A 19,894-nucleotide genomic window follows, 5' to 3' on the forward strand; every position below is an offset into this window, starting at 1 on the left:
ACTTGTTGAGCTTAACCTCAATCTCTTCGCTGGCACAAAATACTCTTTGCCTCTGCAAATGTATCTAATGTTGTGTCACCATGAATGATACAAAACAGTCAAAGTGTACTTTGGAATAAGAAGTAAGGGCAAAGAGGGATGTTTCATTGGCATTTGTTTACTGGGAAACTATTAATTTTATATATTTAAGTGCCTGTTGTGAAAATCTGCTTCCTCTCTCACCTTTTCCTTGTTAAAGAAATTGATTCAATTTGTAACCATTTTGCAGTATTGAGAGGGGAAACAAGTTTGAAGAGATTTTATCCTTTGGACCCACAGTTAATGAGTTTCAAAAGGTGCCTCAGGCTAGGATTTTCAGCGTTCCCAAAAGTTAGGGACCCAAATCCACTCAAAATTCAAGAGGGTTTAAGTGTCTAATTCCCTTAGTCTCTTGAAAATGTCAGCCTTAGGTGCTTTTGGAAAAAATCCCATATTAATTTATCCTGGGTGTATGATGACAAAAAGCTATTGTTACCAAGTAATGGATGTTTGGATTACATAAAATGAGTTTATGGGTTCAGTCCAGTTACGCTACTGGATACACACACATCAAAACCGGGGCCATTTTTTGTTATTCACAGTCCAAGGTCTGAATGGGCATGGAAATGAAACATATACCTTTCCACCCAGAGGTGGCAGAGCTTTCTGGGTCAGCTTGCCCTTCTGTTAGCCATATTGTAGCTATACTGTTGAAATTCAGTTTCCAGTGCTTTCAAACCAGTGTATCTCATGAACATCAAAAGTACTGAAGTGCTGCCTTTCCAAAAGGGCATAATTTCAAAATTGAAATTTAACAGTCCCTTCTCCGCAGCAAACACATTTGTAGGTGCAGTATTTAAGTATTATAAAACAGTCCATTAACAAAAATTGCATCAGTGCTCCCGCTGGTTCTTTACTGGTGGGATCATTAGCATAGATTAGGTTCTGGCATTTACTAGCATTTTTGCCACTGTGTTAACAAACCCCTACAATGGTTAAAAACAGAGCCTTGTGTATATTAGGGCTCCCACTGGTGCTAATGATGGGTCTGGTGGTAACACCAGTGGGAATTTTTTCTAAAATTTTCTGGTGTAGATGAAAGTTGGAGGTGTTTTGGACATTATAGAAATGTGTAAGTACATTTTAAAAAACATAGCCAGTTTCATATTTTCGAATGATCTGTTGATCTGCCTGGCCATGTATATGATGCCATTTTTATATGGCGACTGCTGCAGCCCTCTAATCAGTGTATCACATCTATATGAATAACATTCTGTCTTTGCTAAGCACTCTGCATCTCTACAGCAATGACATTTGCTACATAATGGAGACTAATGAGTAAGTCAGTTTCTTAGAGATCTGTGACAACTGGTAGTCTGGTTCCTAAATTTATTGTAAAGTGGCTCTTCACCTATGTAATTAAAAAAAGGCAAAATAGTATTTTTGAACACTTGTTGGGAATTTAATACATATGTGGTAATTAAAAATCTGGTTTTGACTAATGTCTGTGCAAGTGACCTTGTGTTTACCAAATAGTATTCTTGGATAGCATTAAATTTGTAGGTGCAAAATGACTCACATGACTGCATTATGAGACATTTTGAACTTGATTGATACTGTTTTTCCCGTAGCCATCTGCTAACTCATACAGTTTACAGTGATGCCTGTTGTTTTTAGTCTTATGGCAGAGGTTCATATGCTAATGCTGTCAAAACACATTGTGGCATTTGTCAGTGGCTTACAGGAAGGACTGCCTCTGAAGGTAGGGTGACTTTGGCAGCTCATCTGCTGGAGTTAGGCTCTTTGTAGTTTGACAGTGTGTATGTTGAACTAACCATTAGATATCATACTGTAAACTGCAACTACTTTAACAGTTTAGTCAGGAGGGCAGTAAGTGCATTCCATCTAGAATCATTTCTGTGCTGCTCTGTGAATCAGAAAAGGGACAGGACTAATATGTTTTGCCACCTCCTCTTTGAAGATAGAATTCATTGTATGTGTGATGCAGCTAGGTTCTCTCTACTGAAGGGGTAAAAAATGCCCTTTAGTTAATCCCAAGATTTCTGTGGTACTATAATGTATTGCAGCGATATTGGAACACATGTTTGCTTAAAAAAAATACTGGGGGAAAAGTGGCGGTTAACTCTTTATTCCCTCTCCAGCTGTCCTACATAAGTTACACACTGGTTTTCTGTATGAACTTACTTTTCTATAACCAAAACCAGACAAAAAGGCAGAAACTTCAGAGTGGTAAAATTATTGTTTAGTTTTATTGCAGATGTCCACATTTAAAATGTTGTATTTTCATACTATTTCATAAAGCAATTAACTCTCCAGAAAACAAAAGATGCACAAACAGTAAATAAAAAATATATATGCACTTACTACATACAGACATATTAAATATTTTATATGTATTATTATACACATGGTTTTTAAGTGTTTGTGTGTATATAGTGTTTGGGGTACACAAGGAGTACAAGATCAGACCTAAATACATTTTCAATTGAAATAGTTTAAAATCAGTTACTACTTCAGTTCTTGCTGACAACTGCATCTTGGATCTTGTTTACTGCATATTGCAACAACTGAGAACATCACTAATACACAGGGTAGTTTTGGAAATGCAGCTGTTTCAGATGTCCATGATGTCATCAGTTGTTTAGAAGGAACACAAAATGCTGAAATCAGATCTCATCAGGGAAAATGCCTTTCAGGTCACTTTTTTAAATGTATTTGGGCTTGATGCTGCATTCCCTGTACACTCAAAATTTCCAGTTAAGTAAATGGATTCTTTAATTGTACCATGTACACAACCTTTAAAGAGAATTCTCTCTTCCATTAAGACATGAATCCTGCAATTACTTTACTCATGTGAGTCCCATTGACTTCAATGGGACTAATATGAGTAAAATTATACTTGTGTTTGAAGGATTGGGGTATACATTTGTGACTAGGTTCCATTATAAACTATTTTTAATGCCCTTCCAACTTTGGCTAGCAAATTAATTTGTCCTGAAAATTTCCAGGTTTATTCTGAAAGCAAAAGAGAATCTTTTTGAAAAGTTTATAGTCAATTTGAGAACACTTTTTTAAAGTTATAAGTCATCACAAAATTATCCTGATCTAAAAATTTTGACTAGTGTCTGTTTCTAGCTCAATTTTTTTTTTGCTAGTATCACATCAGTTTTTCCACATTGTAATATCGCATTGAAAACTTGTGCATATTCTTTATTTAACGAATATAGATTGTAATTAAATTAAACAAAGTTATTAAAGTTCTTATTGTAATTTTTATGGCAAACAGTTTATTCTCTGGTGGCTGGTGCACTTTGGAAGGGTCTTTCTATAACTTTATCCCTTAGTAGAGGTAGATGCCTATATTTTTGGAGCAAAAGGACCAAGATTTGTTCCTAGTGACTTAGTTTTGTGTAGCTGAAGTAATTATTGTTGTTAGTAGCACAACAGATTTGTTGCAGAATGCAGGCAGATGCCAATGCATGAAAAATGTGATTCAGCTGTTTTTGAATTACAGGTTGCACAAAATTAAAATTAATGTAAATCCACTCAGTAAGAGATCTATCTGTATGGTTGCAATCGGTATTTCATTATAAGCTTTGCCTTTACTCCCTATTCTGTCTGTGAAGAAATCACATGTTTTTCCTGGGCAAAAGTTGGGACTCAAAGGTACACAAGAAGAATTTTAAAAAATTAAGGTAGTTTAAATGGTTTACAAACCCATGACTAACACTTTATTTTTGCATCTCGTATTTCAAAAACTGCTTTTATGGATCCCTGTGGATTTGGACAGAAAACTATCCTCTGCTACACATGAAAAATTTGTATTGGAAACCTTGGAGGATTTTAGAAAAGTTCCTAAATTTATAAGTGAAAGCAGTTCTCAGTCTTAACCACCTTTCTCTAATACAGTAACTCCTCACTTAACGTTGTAGTTATGTTCCTGAAAAATGCGACTTTAAGCAAACTGATGTTAAGCGAATCCAATTTCCCCATAAAAATTAATGTAAATAAGGGGGTTAGGTTCCAGGAAAATTTTTTTCACTAGACAAAAGACTACACACACACACACACACACATACAGAGTATAAACAAACAATTTAATACTGGTACACAGTGATGATGATTGTGAAACTTGGTTGAGGTGGAGGAGTCAGTGGGTGGGATATTTCCCTTACTGCTAAATGATGAACTAGCAGTTGGCTGAGCCCTCAAGGGTTAACTCTCTCTCGCTACACAAGGCAGCAGGAATGGAGGGAGATATGTGCATTTCCCTTAAGTACACTGCCTTGTTAATTAGATCAGCTTGCTGAGGCAGCTGCTGCAAGCTCCCTCTGTTCTGAGTCCTGGTCTGTCCCCCCTGCTCTATGGAAGATGGGGTAAGTGGGTGCAGGAGCAGGGGGGAGGGGGACACCCTAACATTAGCCTTCCTCTTCCTTTTCCACTCCCACCCCCTGCACAGCAAGCAGGAGTCTCAGGGAGCAGATCCAAGGCAGAGGGCAGGAGCAGCACATGGAAGTGGGGGGAGGGACACAGCTGAACTGCAGGCAGCTGCTGCACAGGGAACTTAAGGGAGGGGGAGCTGATAGGGGGCTGCTGCTCCATCCTGGTTCCAAGCCCCCACCAGCTAGCTGCAATGGGCTGCTCTTCCTGCAAGCAGTAGACAAAGCAGGCGGCTGCCAAACGACGTTAGAAGAGAGCTTTACACAACTTTAAACGAGCATGTTCCCTAATTGATCAGCAACGTAACAATGAAACTACGTTAACCAGGACAACTTTAAGTGAGGAGTTACTGTACAGATCATTTTCTGTTACAGTTTAGAATGTTTATTTGATAGTACAGTACATTTTCTAAAAATAAAAATGAGGAAGCCATGTACTCAAACTATAAAATGAGGGACCAGTATACACCACATAGGAATATGGACACTCTTTTTTAAAAATTTGGTCTTTGAGAGCTACGGTGACACTGTACTATGTGAGGGGTAAAAGTTAACTCTGCCTGCATGGGGATGGCAATAAGAATGGGAAAAGTAACCCTGCTGTTTTCAGTGCCCAACTAAACTCCAAATCAGAACCCCTTATCATACAGTCCAGTCCAGTGGACCTTCACTGTGCAGCACCATTGATCTGGAGAATACTTGCAAGTGGCTGGCAAGGGTATAGGGAGGAGTAAGGTCCTGTGATGTCACTGATGGACTCTTTAAAGCAGGAATTGAATGGGGGCAGTTAAGGTTGTGTGGGAAGTGTCACATAACTCAGTATTTTATGGTTGTCCAGAGCTGCCTATTTGTTTCACATAATGTTAACCTTCATTACAGGGGACTTTAACTTGAACATTTCCTGGTTTTCTAATATTTGAGTTTTGGAAATTAAACTCAAATGTCCTGGAAGGGCATCAGGAGAATAGGGCAGTACTGAGCGCCTACTACCTTAATTCCACATTAATATTTCTTGCATGTGAATAAATATACATTCTCAAATGTGGATTCCCAAGAATCCTGTGGGACGCCCTGTATACACACTCTCCTTATTAACTGTAATATTGTGTTCCTTCTGTGGAGACAATTTTTAGGGTACTTTGAAAGCTTTAAAAGTTTCATGTTGATGTTACTAGTGTTGGCTTCCTTAATCTTGGAGTGCTGCTGAAGGCAGGTTGCTCAGCCCTTTCAAAGGAGGGAGTATTTTAGTGTCTTGATGCACAGTTGGATTAGTTTGACGAATGATTAGATGTCATTAGAAGACGAATGATTTAGAAGCTTAAAAATCTGTTTTTTTTCTCCACTTACATAAAGAAGTCTTTTTGAAGCTGTACAAACAGAAGCCATTTCATTGTCTAGTTCTGCTTCCTGTGCATAGTGATATGCTTATGCTCTGGAGACTTGTGTATTCTTATACTCTCTTCCCCTTCTGTTTCTTAAAGGAACAGCATTTAGTTCTGACAAACCGCTGTTGCATTTTCTGAAATTGGTTAATGTCTTTCTATTATAATGCCATGAGTGTTAACAAAGACACTGACTCTCCATCCCGACCAGCTGCTATCCTTTTTCTCAGATTCCTAGTGCCTCAGTTACTTTCTCATCTTTCTGACTCCAACTCCTCCTTCTAGAATTCCACAGTTGTTTCATCTGTTGAATCTTCAGGCTTCATTACAATTAGTAATCTTACTAACAAGATTTGGGTTGCTTGAATATATGCAACTGTAAATCCTCTTGGCCTTTCTCTACAACACCTCTTTCATTTAGGGTATGTCTACACTACGAAATTAGTTCGAATTTATAGAAGCCGGTTTTATAGAAATCGGTTGTATACAGCCGATTGTGTGTGTCCCCACATAAAATGCTCTAAGTGCTCTAGTCGGCGGACCGCGTCCACAGTACGAGGCTAGCGTCGACTTCCGGAGCATTGCACTATGGGTAGCTATCCCACAGTTCCCGCAGTCTCCGCTGCCCCTTGGAATTCTGGGTTGAGATCCCAATGCCCGGATGATGCAAAACAGTGTCGCGGGAGGTTCTGGGTACATGTCGTCAGGCCCCTCCCCCTCCGTCACAGCAACGGCAGACAATAGATTCGCGCCTTTTTACCTGGGTTACCTGTGCAGACAACATACCACGGCAAGCATGGAGCCCGCTCAGCTCACCGTCACCATATGTCCTCTGGGTGCCGGCAGACGTGGGACTGCATTGCTACACAGCAGCAGCTGCTAACTGCCTTTTGGCGGTAGACGGTGCAGTAGACTGGTAGCCTTCATCGGCGATCTGGGTGCTGGCAGCCGTGGGGCTGCATTGCACCAGCCCCTTGCCTTTTGGCAGTAGATGGTGTATTACGACTGTTAACCGTCCTATTACAAGTTGGGTCATCGCACATTAGCAGAGTCTTCCCTGAGCAGCAGATTGTGCAATAGGCCTGAAGGCCATCGTAATACACTAACTGCCAAGCGCCCAGTATTTGCTGCCAAGCACCCAGAAAGATGCCGAGGGCTATCAGTCACGCTGCACCGTCGTCTTAAGATGTAAAAAATAGATTTGTTCTGTATTCATTTGCTTCCCCTTCCTCCGTGAAATCAACGGCCTGCTAAGCCCAGGGTTTTCAGTTTAATCTTTGGGAGGACCATTCTGTGTGACAGTTGTTTGTGTTTCTCCCTGATGCACAGCCACCTTTCTTGATTTTAATTCCCTGTTCCTGTACCTGTACGCCATGTCGTCACTCGGCCCTCCCTCCCTCCCGCCCTCCCTCCTTCTCCTGGTCCATCAGATACTAGTTTCGCGCCTTTTTTCTGACCAGGCGCCATAGCTAGCACTGGGATCATGGAGCCCGCTCAGATCACCGCGGAAATTATGAGCACTATGAACACCACGCGCATTGTCCTGGAGTATATGCAGAGCCAGGACATGCCAAGGCGAAACCCGGACCACCCGAGGAGGCGATTGCAGCGCGGCGAAGAGAGCGATGAGGAAATTGACATGGACATAGACCTCTCACAAGGCACAGGCCCCAGCAATGTGGAAATCATGGTGTCACTGGGGCAGGTTCATGCCGTGGAACGCCGATTCTGGGCCCGGGAAACAAGCACAGACTGGTTGGACCGCATCGTGCTGCAGGTATGGGACGATTCCCAGTGGCTGCGAAACTTTCGCATGCGTAAGGCCACTTTCATGGAACTTTGTGACTTGCTTTCCCCTGCCCTGAAACGCCAGGATACCAAGATGAGAGCAGCCCTCACAGTTCAGAAGCGAGTGGCGATAGCCCTGTGGAAGCTTGCAACGCCAGACAGCTACCGGTCAGTCAGGAATCAATTTGGAGTGGGCAAATCTACGGTGGGGGCTGCTGTGATCCAATTTGCCAGGGCAATGAAAGACCTGGTGATATCAAGGGCAGTGACTCTGGGCAACGTGCAGTCAATAGTGGATGGTTTTGCTGAAATGGGATTCCCAAACTGTGGCGGGGCCATAGACGGAACCCATATCCCTATCTTGTCACCGGAGCACCAAGCCACCGACTACGTAAACCGCAAGGGGTACTTTTCAATGCTGCTGCAAGCCCTGGTGGATCACAAGGGACGTTTCACCAACATCAACGTGGGATGGCCGGGAAAGGTACATGATGCTCGCGTCTTCAGGAACTCTGGTCTGTTTCGAAAGCTGGAGGAAGGGACTTTCTTCCCGGACCAGAAAGTAACCATTGGGGATGTTGAAATGCCTATCGTGATCCTTGGGGACCCAGCCTACCCCTTAATGCCATGGCTCATGAAGCCGTACACAGGCAGCCTGGACAGGAGTCAGGACCTGTTCAACTACAGGCTGAGCAAGTGCCGAATGGTGGTGGAATGTGCATTTGGATGTTTAAAAGCGCGCTGGCGCAGCTTACTGACTCGCTCAGACCTCAGCGAAAAGAATATCCCCATTGTTATTGCTGCTTGCTGTGCGCTCCACAATATCTGTGAGAGTAAGGGGGAGACCTTTATGGCGGGGTGGGAGGTTGAGGCAACTCGCCTGGCCGCTGATTACGCGCAGCCAGACACCAGGGCGGTTAGAGGAGCACAGCAGGGCGCGGTGCGCATCAGAGAAGCTTTGAAAACGAGTTTTGTGACTGGCCAGGCTACTGTGTGAAACTTCTGTTTGTTTCTCCTTGATGAACCCTCCAACCCCCCCCCCCCCCGACCCGGTTCACTCTACTTCCCTGTAAACCAACCACCCCAACCTGCCCTCCCCCCTTCGAGCACCGCTTGCAGAGGCAATAAAGTCATTGTTTTTTCACATTCATGCATTCTTTATTAGTTCCTCACAGAAGTAGGGGGATAATTGCCAAGGTAGCCTGGGATGGGTGGGGGAGGAGGGATGGAAAAGGACACACTGCATTTTAAAACTTTAAGTCTTATTGAAGGCCAGCCTTCTGATGCTTGGGCGATCATCTGGGGTGGAGTGACTGGGTGGACGGAGGCCCCCCCACCGTGTTCTTGGGCGTCTGGGTGAGGAGGCTATGGAACTTGGGGAGGAGGGCTGTTGGTTAAACAGGGGCTGTAGCGGCGGTCTCTGCTCCTTCTGCCTTTCCTGCAGCTCAACCATACGCTCGAGCATATCAGTTTGATGCTCTAGCAGACGGAGCATTGACTTTTGCCGTCTGTCTGCAAGCTGACGCCACCTATCGTCTTCAGCCCGCCACTTGCTCTTTTCATCCCGCCATTCAGCCCGCCACCTCTCCTCTCGTTCATATTGTGCTTTTCTCATGTCCGACATTGACTGCCTCCACGCATTCTGCTGTGCTCTATCAGCGTGGGAGGACATCTGCAGCTCCGTGAACATATCGTCCCGCGTCCTACGTTTTCTCTTTCTAATGTTCACTAGCCTCTGCGAAGGAGAAACATTTGCAGCTGGTGGAGGAGAAGGGAGAGGTGGTTAAAAAAGACACATTTTAGAGAACAATGGGTACACTCTTTCATTACAAGGTCGCATATTTCGGCTTGCAGGCAGCCATGTTAGGCCACAGTGTTTTGGCTTTTTTAACCTTCTTAACATGCGGGAAAGGTTTCAAACAGCAGCGCATTTCCCATATCAAGGATGAATTGGGTTGTCCATTTAAAATGGGTTTTCAATGTAAAAGGAGGGGCTGCGGTTTCCCGGTTAACATGCGGCACAAACCCAAGTAAACCCCCCCCCCCCCCCCCACACACGATTCTCTGGGATGATCACTTCACCCCTCCCCCCACCGCGTGGTTAACAGCGGGGAACATTTCTGTTCAGAAGAGCAGGAACGGGCGCCTCTGAATGTCCCCTTAATAAAATCACCCCATTTCAACCAGGTGACCGTGAATATCACTCTCCTGAGGATAACAAAGAGAGATAAGGAATGGATATTGTCTGCATGCCAGCAAACACCGGGACCATACGCTGCCATGCTTTGTTATGCAATGATTCCAGACTACGTGCTACTGGCCTGGAGTACATGAAGGAGAGCTTTCTGGAGATGTCCCTGGAGGATTTCCGCTCCATCCCCATACACGTTAACAGACTTTTCCAGTAGATGTACTGGCCACGATTGCCAGGGAAAATTAATCATTAAACACGCTTGCTTTTAAACCATGTGTAATGTTTACAAATATTTACAAAGGTACACTCACCAGAGGTCTCCTGTGTGCCCTGAGGGTCTTGGGTGAGTTCGGGGGTTACTGCTTCCAGGTCCAGGGTCACAAACATATCCTGGCTGTTGGGGAAACCGGTTTCTCCGCTTTCTTGCTGCTGTGAGCTACCTACAGTACCTCCATCCTCATCTTCCTCGTTCCCGGAACCGTCATCCCTGTGTGTTTCTCCATTGACGGAGTCATAGCACACGATCGGGGTAGTGGTGGCTGCACCCCCTAGAATGGCATGCAGCTCCGCGTAGAAGCGGCAAGTTTGCGGCTCTGCCCCGGACCTTCCGTTTGCTTCTCTGGCTTTGTGGTAGGCTTGTGGTAGCTCCTTAATTTTCACGCGGCACTGCTGTGTGTCCCTGTTATGGCCTCGGTCCTTCATGGCCTTGGAGACCTTTTCTAATACTTTGCCATTTCTTTTACTGCTACGGAGTTCAGCTAGCACTGATTCATCTCCCCATATGGCGAGCAGATCCCGTACCTCCCGTTCGGTCCATGCTGGAGCTCTTTTGCGATCCTGGGACTCCATCACGGTTACCTGTGCTGATGAGCTCTGCGTGGTCACCTGTGCTCTCCACGCTGGGCAAACAGGAAATGAAATTCAAATGTTCGCGGGGCTTTTCCTGTCTACCTGGTCAGTGCATCTGAGTTGAGAGTGCTGTCCAGAGCGGTCACAATGAAGCACTGTGGGATAGCTCCCGGAGGCCAATAACGTCGAATTCCATCCACACTACCCCAATTCCGACCCGCAAAGGCCGGTTTTATCGCTAATCCCCTCGTCGGAGGTGGTGTAAAGAAACCGGTTTAAAGGACCCTTTAAGTCGAAAGAAAGGGCTTCGTCGTGTGGACGTGTCCAGATTTAATTCGATTTAACGCTGCTAAAGTCGACCTAAACCCGTAGTGTAGACCAGGCCTCAGTTTGCTTTGGAGTAGATGGAATGGGATAGCTGTAAAGGACACTTCTAAACACGAATTGGAAGTTTTCAAAGAAGACTCTAGAGCAGTGGTTCTTAACCTTTACTGCTGCCTGCACCCCTTTGGTTCTCAAAATATGTTCTTGCACCCCTTATCAAAAATCGTTGAAGTAGGTCAGTTCTTTAAACCTAGATATATCATAACTATAGAATGAAAGAGATAGTGGCTAACTGAATTCAAATAAAGCCACGGCGCTGCCACATCATCATCTGCGCATGCGTCAAGAAATACCCCGCAACGTGGAGGCACGCTGTATTTTATAGCGAGATAATTTCACTACAGTTAGCTTAAAAACTTTAAAATAATTTTTTGTTTGTATATTACATTAATCGTTAAAAAATGTATAATGTTAATAAATACATAGGTTTGATGAAACAAAGTAGTTGTACTTACGTGCCTGTGCTTAATTTGTGTTTTCGATGATTTACCTTCTAAAAAAATCTGGCATGTCTCACGCCCCCAGAAAGGGCATCTTGCACCTCCAGGGGGTGTGTGCACCCCAGGTTAAGAACCACTGCTCTAGAGCTTCTCCCTATTTTTCTTCCTCCCCCTGCCAGACAGCAAGGGTAAAGTCTTGTCATTGGCTTAAATCAAGCCAGGATTTCCAGGTGTGTTTCCCTAACCACAGAGAGGGAAGGAGGTGAATGAAATGCGGGCCAACCCACTATCCCACCGCAGGAATCAAAGGGTGATTGGCTGGTGATGGTTTCTGGCCACTGGCGTGATCATAAATAATGGAAAACTTGAATTTTCCATGGATATAAACAAAAACACAAATTGCTGAACACAATACAGTTTTCCTCAAAAGATGCGGAATGAAATTTGGTTTTCTTGAGACCTAACCAAATTATATACTTTAATTGCTTTTCCTTTAGTGGTGTTTTTTTAAGTACATTATTGTTTTCTTTGGACATAAAGCTCAAAAGGAAATATTATGGCTTTTATTGATTCACCCGTTCCCTCCCCTTAGTCTCTCAGTGTCAACCTGTTGAAATGCTATATATTCTTCTCAGTATATAGAAGGAAGCACTTCTGTTTGCTAAAATTGTGCATAGTAAGCTCTCTCTAGGGAGGTGTCCTGCAGAATGTTTTTGTAATTGCTCAAAAGAAGCCAACAAGAGGTAAATCTAAGCGCACACAGTCAGACTGGAATAAATGAGCTTTGGTGTGCTGTCCGTAGTGGATAATATGGAATGTAAGGAAGCCAGGAGGTCCAAGAGACAGTGCACCGTAGCATGGCTCGACCTGACCAACGCCTTTGGGTCCATACCCCACAATCACATCTTTGCCACCCTGGGAAAGTTCGGAATGCCAGAAACCTTCATTGAGATCCTCCGGGACCTCTACAAGGACTGCACCATCACCATCCGCGCCACGGACAGAGAGACGGACGCCATCCCCATCCACCGCGGCGTGAAACAAGGATGCCCCCTCAGCCCCATCATCTTCAACCTGGCCATGGAACTGCTCATCCGAGCCATCTCCAGCGGCCCGACCGCCTTTGACCTGCACGGCAAGAAAATCAGCATTCTGGCCTACGCGGATGATCTGGCCCTGGTCGCTGACAACTCGGAAAGCCTCCAGCAAATGCTTGACATCACCAGCCAAGCCGCCGAGTGGATGGGCCTCCGCTTCAACCCCCAAAAGTGCGCCTCTCCCCACGTCGATGGTAGCGCCAGGGTGCTGGTCCAGCCATCACAATTCCTGGTCCAGGGTGAGCCCATGGCCTCCCTCGAAGAGGGAGAAGTATACCAACACCTCGGCACACCCACAGGAGTCCACGTCTGACACCATTGCGGAGATCCTGCAAGATTCGGCCCAAATCGACTCCTCCCTGCTCGCCCCCGGCAAAAGATCAACGCCCTCAATACCTTCCTGATCTCCCGCATCTCCTTTGTCCTCAGGGGATCGGCCGTAGCCAAGTGCTCCTGAACAAGGCCGACAGCACCATCAGGCAGCTGCTGAAGAAGTGGCTCTACCTTCCCCACAGGGCCAGCACGGACATCATCTACATTTCCCACAGGCAGGGCGGCGCCAACGTACCTCGGATGGGTGACCTGTGTGACGTGGCGGTGATGACCCACGCCTTCCGCCTCCTGATGTGCCCAGACCCGATGGTGAGGAGCATTGCACAGGAAGCCATACGGGCCGTGGTCAGGAAATGCATCGCCAGGGCCCACTCCGAGCAGGACATTGCCATCTACCTCAGCTGCTCCCTGGAGGCTGAGTTTGGAAGAGTGGGGGAGACCTGTCCTCCCTCTGTTCCCGCGCCCACAATGCCTTGAGACACCTGGGTAAGAGGATCGGCTGCTGCTAGAAGTGGTGCGAGGAGCGCTGGGAGCTGGGAATACTGGTACCACGTTTAAAGACCCCAGACCACACCATAGTCACCCCGACTGCCAGAACTATGCTGGAAAGGACCCTGAAGAACACCATCCGCTGCCACTACGCCGAGAACCTCAAGCGGAAGCCGGACCAGGGCAAGGTGTTTGACGTATCCAGCAAGTGGGATGCCAGCAACCACTTCCTCCCTGGGGGCAACTTCACCAGGTTCGCCGAGTGGCGGTTCGTCCACAGGGCCCGACTCAACTATGTCCCCCTCAACGGAGTCATCCGCCACGGCAACTGGGACAAGCGCTGCAGAAAGTGCGGGTATGCAAATGAGACCCTGCCCCACGTCCTGTGTGGATGCAAACAGCACTCCGGAGCCTGGCGGCTCCGCCACAACGCCATCCAGAACCGGCTGGTTAAAGCCATCCCGCCATCTCTGGGGAAGATCACCCTCGACTCTGCCATCCCCGGGACAGATAGCAGACTATGACCCGACATCGTCGTGACGGATGCAGAAAGGAAGAAGGTCCTCATCCTAGACGTCACGGTGTCTTTTGAAAACCAGTCACCGGCCCTCCACGAGGCCCGAGCACAGAAGGCGTTGAAGTACACCCTGCTGGCCGAGACCCTGAGAGCCCAGGGCTACGAGGTCCAGATACACGCCCTGATCGTGGGAGCCCTGAGCTTGTGGGACCCCCACAACGAGCCGGTTCTGAGAGCGTGTGGAGTGGGTCGACGCTATGCCCGGCTCATGAGACAGCTCATGGTGTCCGACACCATCAGGTGGTCCAGAGACATTTATACGGAACACATTACAGGACACTGTCAATACCACACTGAGTAACCGAGACCGCTGACCAAGGAAGTACCCCACTTCCTTCCATGACGGATCAAGGGACGCACCCCACCCATGTACTTATCCGCTACACTGATACTGACTTTGACTCTATATTCATTCCATGGGTGGCGTACCCAAGCCCACTTATCCACTGACACTTTAAAAACTCTTGCACCCCAATCTGGGTCTATGCCGGTTATGTGATATGTATGTATCTCTTCATCCTTGCAACCGATACCTGTAATCCCTCATAACCCAAGCCTGACCCCAGATGTACAGTACCTTCCCTCTTAACTCATGTATATTTCATTTTAAACCTTCACTTTAATAAAATTTTTAAATTTGTTTTCCTATTAACTTATTACATTTTACAAAAATATACCAATTATATATATATATACTTCTCATAATATATTAACTGTTTACTATCTAACCTGACCCATACTTGAAACATTTAATCATATAATAAATATGAATGGTTAAAATATAAATCAGTTATTTGTATTAACACAATTTACAAACCTAATTAGTTTATAAAAATCCAGCTAATAAAAGAAAAATTAAGATAAAGAATAGAAGCAAAGTTCAGAGGAGGGGAATAGAGATTGGGAGGGAAGGAAGTGGGGCGAGAGGAGGGGGAAGTGAGCGGGTGGGCTGGAGGGAGGAAGGGGTACATTTAATAGGATCATTCAGATACTTCCAGGAGAGCATCCCATATCTCTGAGAATTTTTCTTAGGTATTTCTGTTATGGTATACACTTCTTTTCCATGGTTGCCAAACTTATGATGTCTGTGCTCCAGTCTTCAATCGTTGGTCACTTTTTAGACTTCTATTTTTTTAGACCAGTTCTGTTCATTTAGACCAGTTCTGTTCATTCCCTCTGAAGCACCTGGCATTGGCCACTGTCGGAAGACAAGATACTGGGCTAGATAGACCTTTGGTCTGACCCAGTATGGCAATTCTTATGTTCTTATGTAGTACGAGTCTTTTAGCAATTATTAGTGCTCTGCTTAGCTGAAGTCTTTCAGATTTATTCAGCTTCCAATTAACATCTATTAGCTTTAAGCTTACATGTTTAGCTTGTAACACAATTTTATTTGATATTAAAAAAAATCACTCTCCAGTTAACTTCTGCCCAAAACATACGGGTATAGGAGCATTCCCAGAGTGTATGGGTTAAGATAGCACCTGCTGAATCACAGTGCCAACATTTGTCTGTTTTAGCAGCACCTGTTTTGAACAGTCGGAAAATGGTCCAGTGCATCATCCATACAATTTTCTGCTGGATTAATCTTAAAACAGATGTCCAAGGAACAGTTTGGAGTATTGGCTAAAATTAATTTCTGTTGGTTAGCAGAGAAGAATTTGCCTAGTTCCTCTTCCCATTTCTCTTTTAGGCAATCCATGTTTAATTCAAATTTTCCAGCCAAGTGTGCATATAATGTTGCCATAGGTCTTGGCAATCTGGGTAATATTTTAAGAAATTAAAGTATTTTAGGTGGGTCAGGGGTAGCACAGGCTTTGGAGCCAAGCAGACAGGAGATGGCATGTTTAAGTTGGATATATTGCCAGTCCTTCTTAGTCTCTAGATTGAACCTTTCTTTTAATACTGTAGAAGGGAGGAAGGTATCATTTTCAATAAATTGAGTGATGGTCAATCCCTTTCCTATTCCCGTCTGGCCAAATGATGGGATTGCCTGCTTTACAGAGTTTTGAGTTATTCCAGATAGAGGCCCTGGTATGCAGAAAGGGGTGACTTTTAAATTTAATAGATGTATGCCAAGTATTTCTGGTTGCCACAATAGTTGTTAGTTGTTCTTTAGGGAATCCGGTAATAATCCGACTGCAGCGCTTTGTTAAAGAGAAAAGGAGCAACCACTTCTGCTTCCATGTGGAATCAGTTCAGACCTCTACAGCTTGAGGGAATGATAAACTTTAAAGCTGGGAAACTTGAAACCACTTGTTTTGACAGAAAATTGTAATCCTTATAAGGAGATTCTGAGTTTACCAGCACCCCACAAGAAGGTCCTGAACATGTTTTCGATTTGAATAAAATAAAAGGGAGGAGTATGGAGTAGGAAGGAGGTCAGAATGAAAAGGAACCTGGGAAGGGCGTTCATTTTAATCATTTTTCCCCCAAAGGGAGAGAGGTAGTGCCTTCCATCTATTTAAATCGTTTGATAACTGCATGATTAATAAAGCTAGGTTAACCTTCACTGTGTTTCTAATTTTCTTAGGGAATAGGATGCCAAGCTATCTGAGGTTTTTCTGCTGCCATCTAAATGTCCCTACAGAAGAGCCACTTCCAGCTAAATCCAATGGATCTTCATTGTTTCTGATGTATCCCAATTTATCTTGTAGCCAGAGAATTTGCAACGTTATCTATTGTTTGTAGGATATTGATTGACGTGAAATTTTTTAATATATTAGGAGAGAAGGATTTTTGTCTCCTGAGACCCTGATTTGATCCATTAAATACCTTAGTGTTCCCTAATTAGTCTTGTAAATGGTTCTAATGCTAAGTTGAAAATGATAGGGGAGAGAGGGCATCCCTGTTTATTTCCTTGAAACAGATCAAAGAGTGGGGGTATTGTGCTGTTTGTCAGGAAGTAAAAGTTGGGATTGGAATATGACAGCTTTATGCATGAAATAAAGGATTTCCCCAACCCAAACTTATCCAGGGTAAGAAACAGATATTTCCAGTTCACTGTCAAAATCTTTCTCTGCATCTAGTGAAATGCTTGCATGGAAATTTCTAGAATGTTAGTGGAATGCCATTACATTGATCAACTGACATGTGTTATCAGAACCGTGCCTTTTATTAGTAAATCCCACTTGGTTGGGATGAACCATATCACTCATTACTTTTTCAGGCATCATAGCCAATAGTTTTGAAAGTACACCGCTACCTCGATATAACGCGACCCGATATAACACGAATTTGGATATAACGTGGTAAAGCAGTGCTCCGGGAGGGGGCGGGGCTGCACACTCCAGTGCATCAAAGCAAGTTCAATATAACATGGTTTCACCTATAACGCGGTAAGATTTTTTGGCTCCCGAGGACAGCGTTATATTGAGGTAGAGGTGTATATTTATATCGGTATTGATTAAAGCAGCAGTTCTCAAACTGTGAGTCTCAACCCCATTTTAATGGGGTCACCAGGGCTGGCATTAGACTTGCCTGGGGCTGAAGCCAAAGCGTAAGCCCCACCACCTGGGTGACGGGGCTCAGGTTACAGGCCCCCCGCCTGGGGCTGAAGCCCTGGGGCTTTGGCTCCCCCTGGGATGGTTGGGCTCAGACTTTGGTCCCCCTGCCTGAGGCGGCGGGCATTGGGTGGGTTCAAGATTTGGTCCTCCCTCCTGGGGTTGTGTAATAATTTTTGTTGTCAGAAGGGGGTCACGGTGCAATGAAGTTTGAGAACGCCTGGATTAAAGAGATGGATTTATAGCTAGTACAATTCTGCACATCATTACTTGGTTTAAGCAGTACAGTAATTATGGCTTCCCTCATAGTAGGAAGTAACGTACCATTCTTTAGGGCATCTTCATAAATTATAACAGCTTAGAAGCCAATTCTTTGGTATTTTGATGGAATTTTATTGGTAGGCCATCAGGACTGGGGGTCTTGCCTGGACTCATGTCCTTGATGGCCTTGATTATATCCTCTGATTGCAAGGGAGAGGCTAGCCTCGTCTCTTCGCTTCCATTGATCACTGCTATCTTCCTGGTGGCAATATGGGAAGTGAAGAAGTGATAGAACAGATAATCAGTGCTTCTCTGAAGACACCAGTACAGAGGTAAGGTGCCTGGGACTATTTCCCCTATTTCTGCTATCAATTCTTAAAAAGAAGAAATAGCTCTTCAAGGTTTTGGATTCAGTTATACCAATCCCTGCAGAGTTATTCATATGCTAACACCCCAGAGTTTTCATGACTTAATTAATTATTTCCCTAAATATGGTTTGGCCATCAAAATGTTCTAACTAGGATGTCAAGCAACTAAAAAAAATTAATCGCGCGATTAAACAATACCATTTATTTAAATATTTTTGGATGTTTTCTACATTTTCAAATATATTGATTTCAATTTAAACACAGAATACAAAGTGTACAGTGCTCACTTTATATTTATTTTTGATTACAAATATTTGCACTGTAAAAAGCAAAAGAAATAGTATTTTTCAATTCACCTAATACAAGTACTGTAGTGCAATCTCTTTAACATGAAAGTTGAACTTGCAAATGTAGAATTATGTACAAAAAAACCTGCGTTCAAAAATAAAACAATATTAAACTTTAGCGCCTACAAGTCCACTCAGTCCTATTTCTTGTTCAGTGAATCACTCAGACAAACAAGTTTGTTTACATTTGCAGGAGTTAATGCTGCCCGCTTCTTGTTCACAATGTCACCTGAAAGTGAGAACAGATGTTTGCATGGCGCTGTTGTAGCTGGCGTTGCAAGATATTTACATGCCAGATACGCTAAAGATTAATATGTCCCTGCATGCTTCAGCCACCATTCCAGAGGACATGCGTCCATGGTGATGACGGGTTCTGCTCGATAACAATCCAAAGCAGTGTGGCCTGACACGTTAATTTTCAGCATCTGAGTCAGATGCCACCAGCAGAAGCTTGATTTTCTTTTTTGGTGGTTCGGGTTCTGTAGTTTCCGCATCAGAGTGTTGCTCTTTTAAGACTTCTAAAAGTATGCTCCATACCTCATCCAGCTCAGATTTTGGAAGGCACTTCAGATTCTTAAATCTTGGATCAAGGGCTATAACTGTCTTTAGAAATCTCACATTGGTACTTCCTTTGCGTTTTGTCAAATCTGCAGTGAAAACGTTCTTAAAATGAACAATATGTGCTGAGTCATCATCCGAGACTACTATAACATGAAATATATGGCAGAATGCAGGTAAAATAGAGCCATAGACATACAATTCTTCCCCAAGGAGTTCAGTCAGAAATTTAATTAACATTTTTTTTAACGAGCGTCATCAGCATGGAAGCATATCCTCTGCAATGGTGGCCGAAGCTTGAAGGGGCATATGACTGTTTAGCATACCTGGCATGTAAATACCTTGCAACGCCGGCTCCAAAAGTCCCATGTGAATGCCTGTTCTCAGTTTATGGTGACATTGTAAATAAGAAGTGGGCAGCATTATCTCCCGTAAATGTAAACAAACTTGTTTGTCTAAGCGATTGTCTGAACGAGAAATAGGACTGAGTGGATTTGTAGGCGCTAAAGTTTTGCATTGTTTTGTTTTTGAGTGCAGTTATGTAACAAAAAAACCTACATTTGTAAGTTGCACTTTCACAATAAAGAGATTGCACTACAGTACTTGTACAGACGCTCCCCTCTTTACGCAAGCGTTCTATTCTGGAAAACGTATCTCCAACCATTATGCCAAAAAAAAAAAAACCCCCTATTTCTGTCTTACGGAAGCTCGGATTTGCGTACGTCAGGTTTACGTAACTAGGGGAGCGTCTGTATGAGGTGAATTGAAAAATAATATTTCTTTTGTTTACAAATATTTGCACTGTAAAAATGATAATCAAAAATAGTAATATAAAGTTAGTGTACA

General features: G+C 44.1%; 2 protein-coding genes across 3 annotated transcripts in view; one reads left to right on the plus strand and one right to left on the minus strand.

Moving 5' to 3' along the window:
- Positions 1–19,894, plus strand: part of PSME4 (proteasome activator subunit 4) — a 222,208-nt gene that overhangs the window by 2,573 nt on the left and 199,741 nt on the right. The gene's annotated exons all lie outside the window — the stretch shown is intronic.
- On the minus strand, positions 8,904–10,691 carry LOC135982695 (uncharacterized). Its single transcript, XM_065590697.1, has 2 exons — positions 10,154–10,691; positions 8,904–9,406 (listed from the first exon to the last, which is right to left on the minus strand). The coding sequence occupies exons 1-2, from the start codon at positions 10,689–10,691 to the stop codon at positions 8,904–8,906; spliced, it is 1,041 nt and encodes a 346-aa protein (XP_065446769.1).

Source organism: Chrysemys picta, chromosome 3, assembly GCF_011386835.1.
Source record: "Chrysemys picta bellii isolate R12L10 chromosome 3, ASM1138683v2, whole genome shotgun sequence".
Lineage (NCBI taxonomy): Eukaryota > Metazoa > Chordata > Testudines > Emydidae > Chrysemys > Chrysemys picta.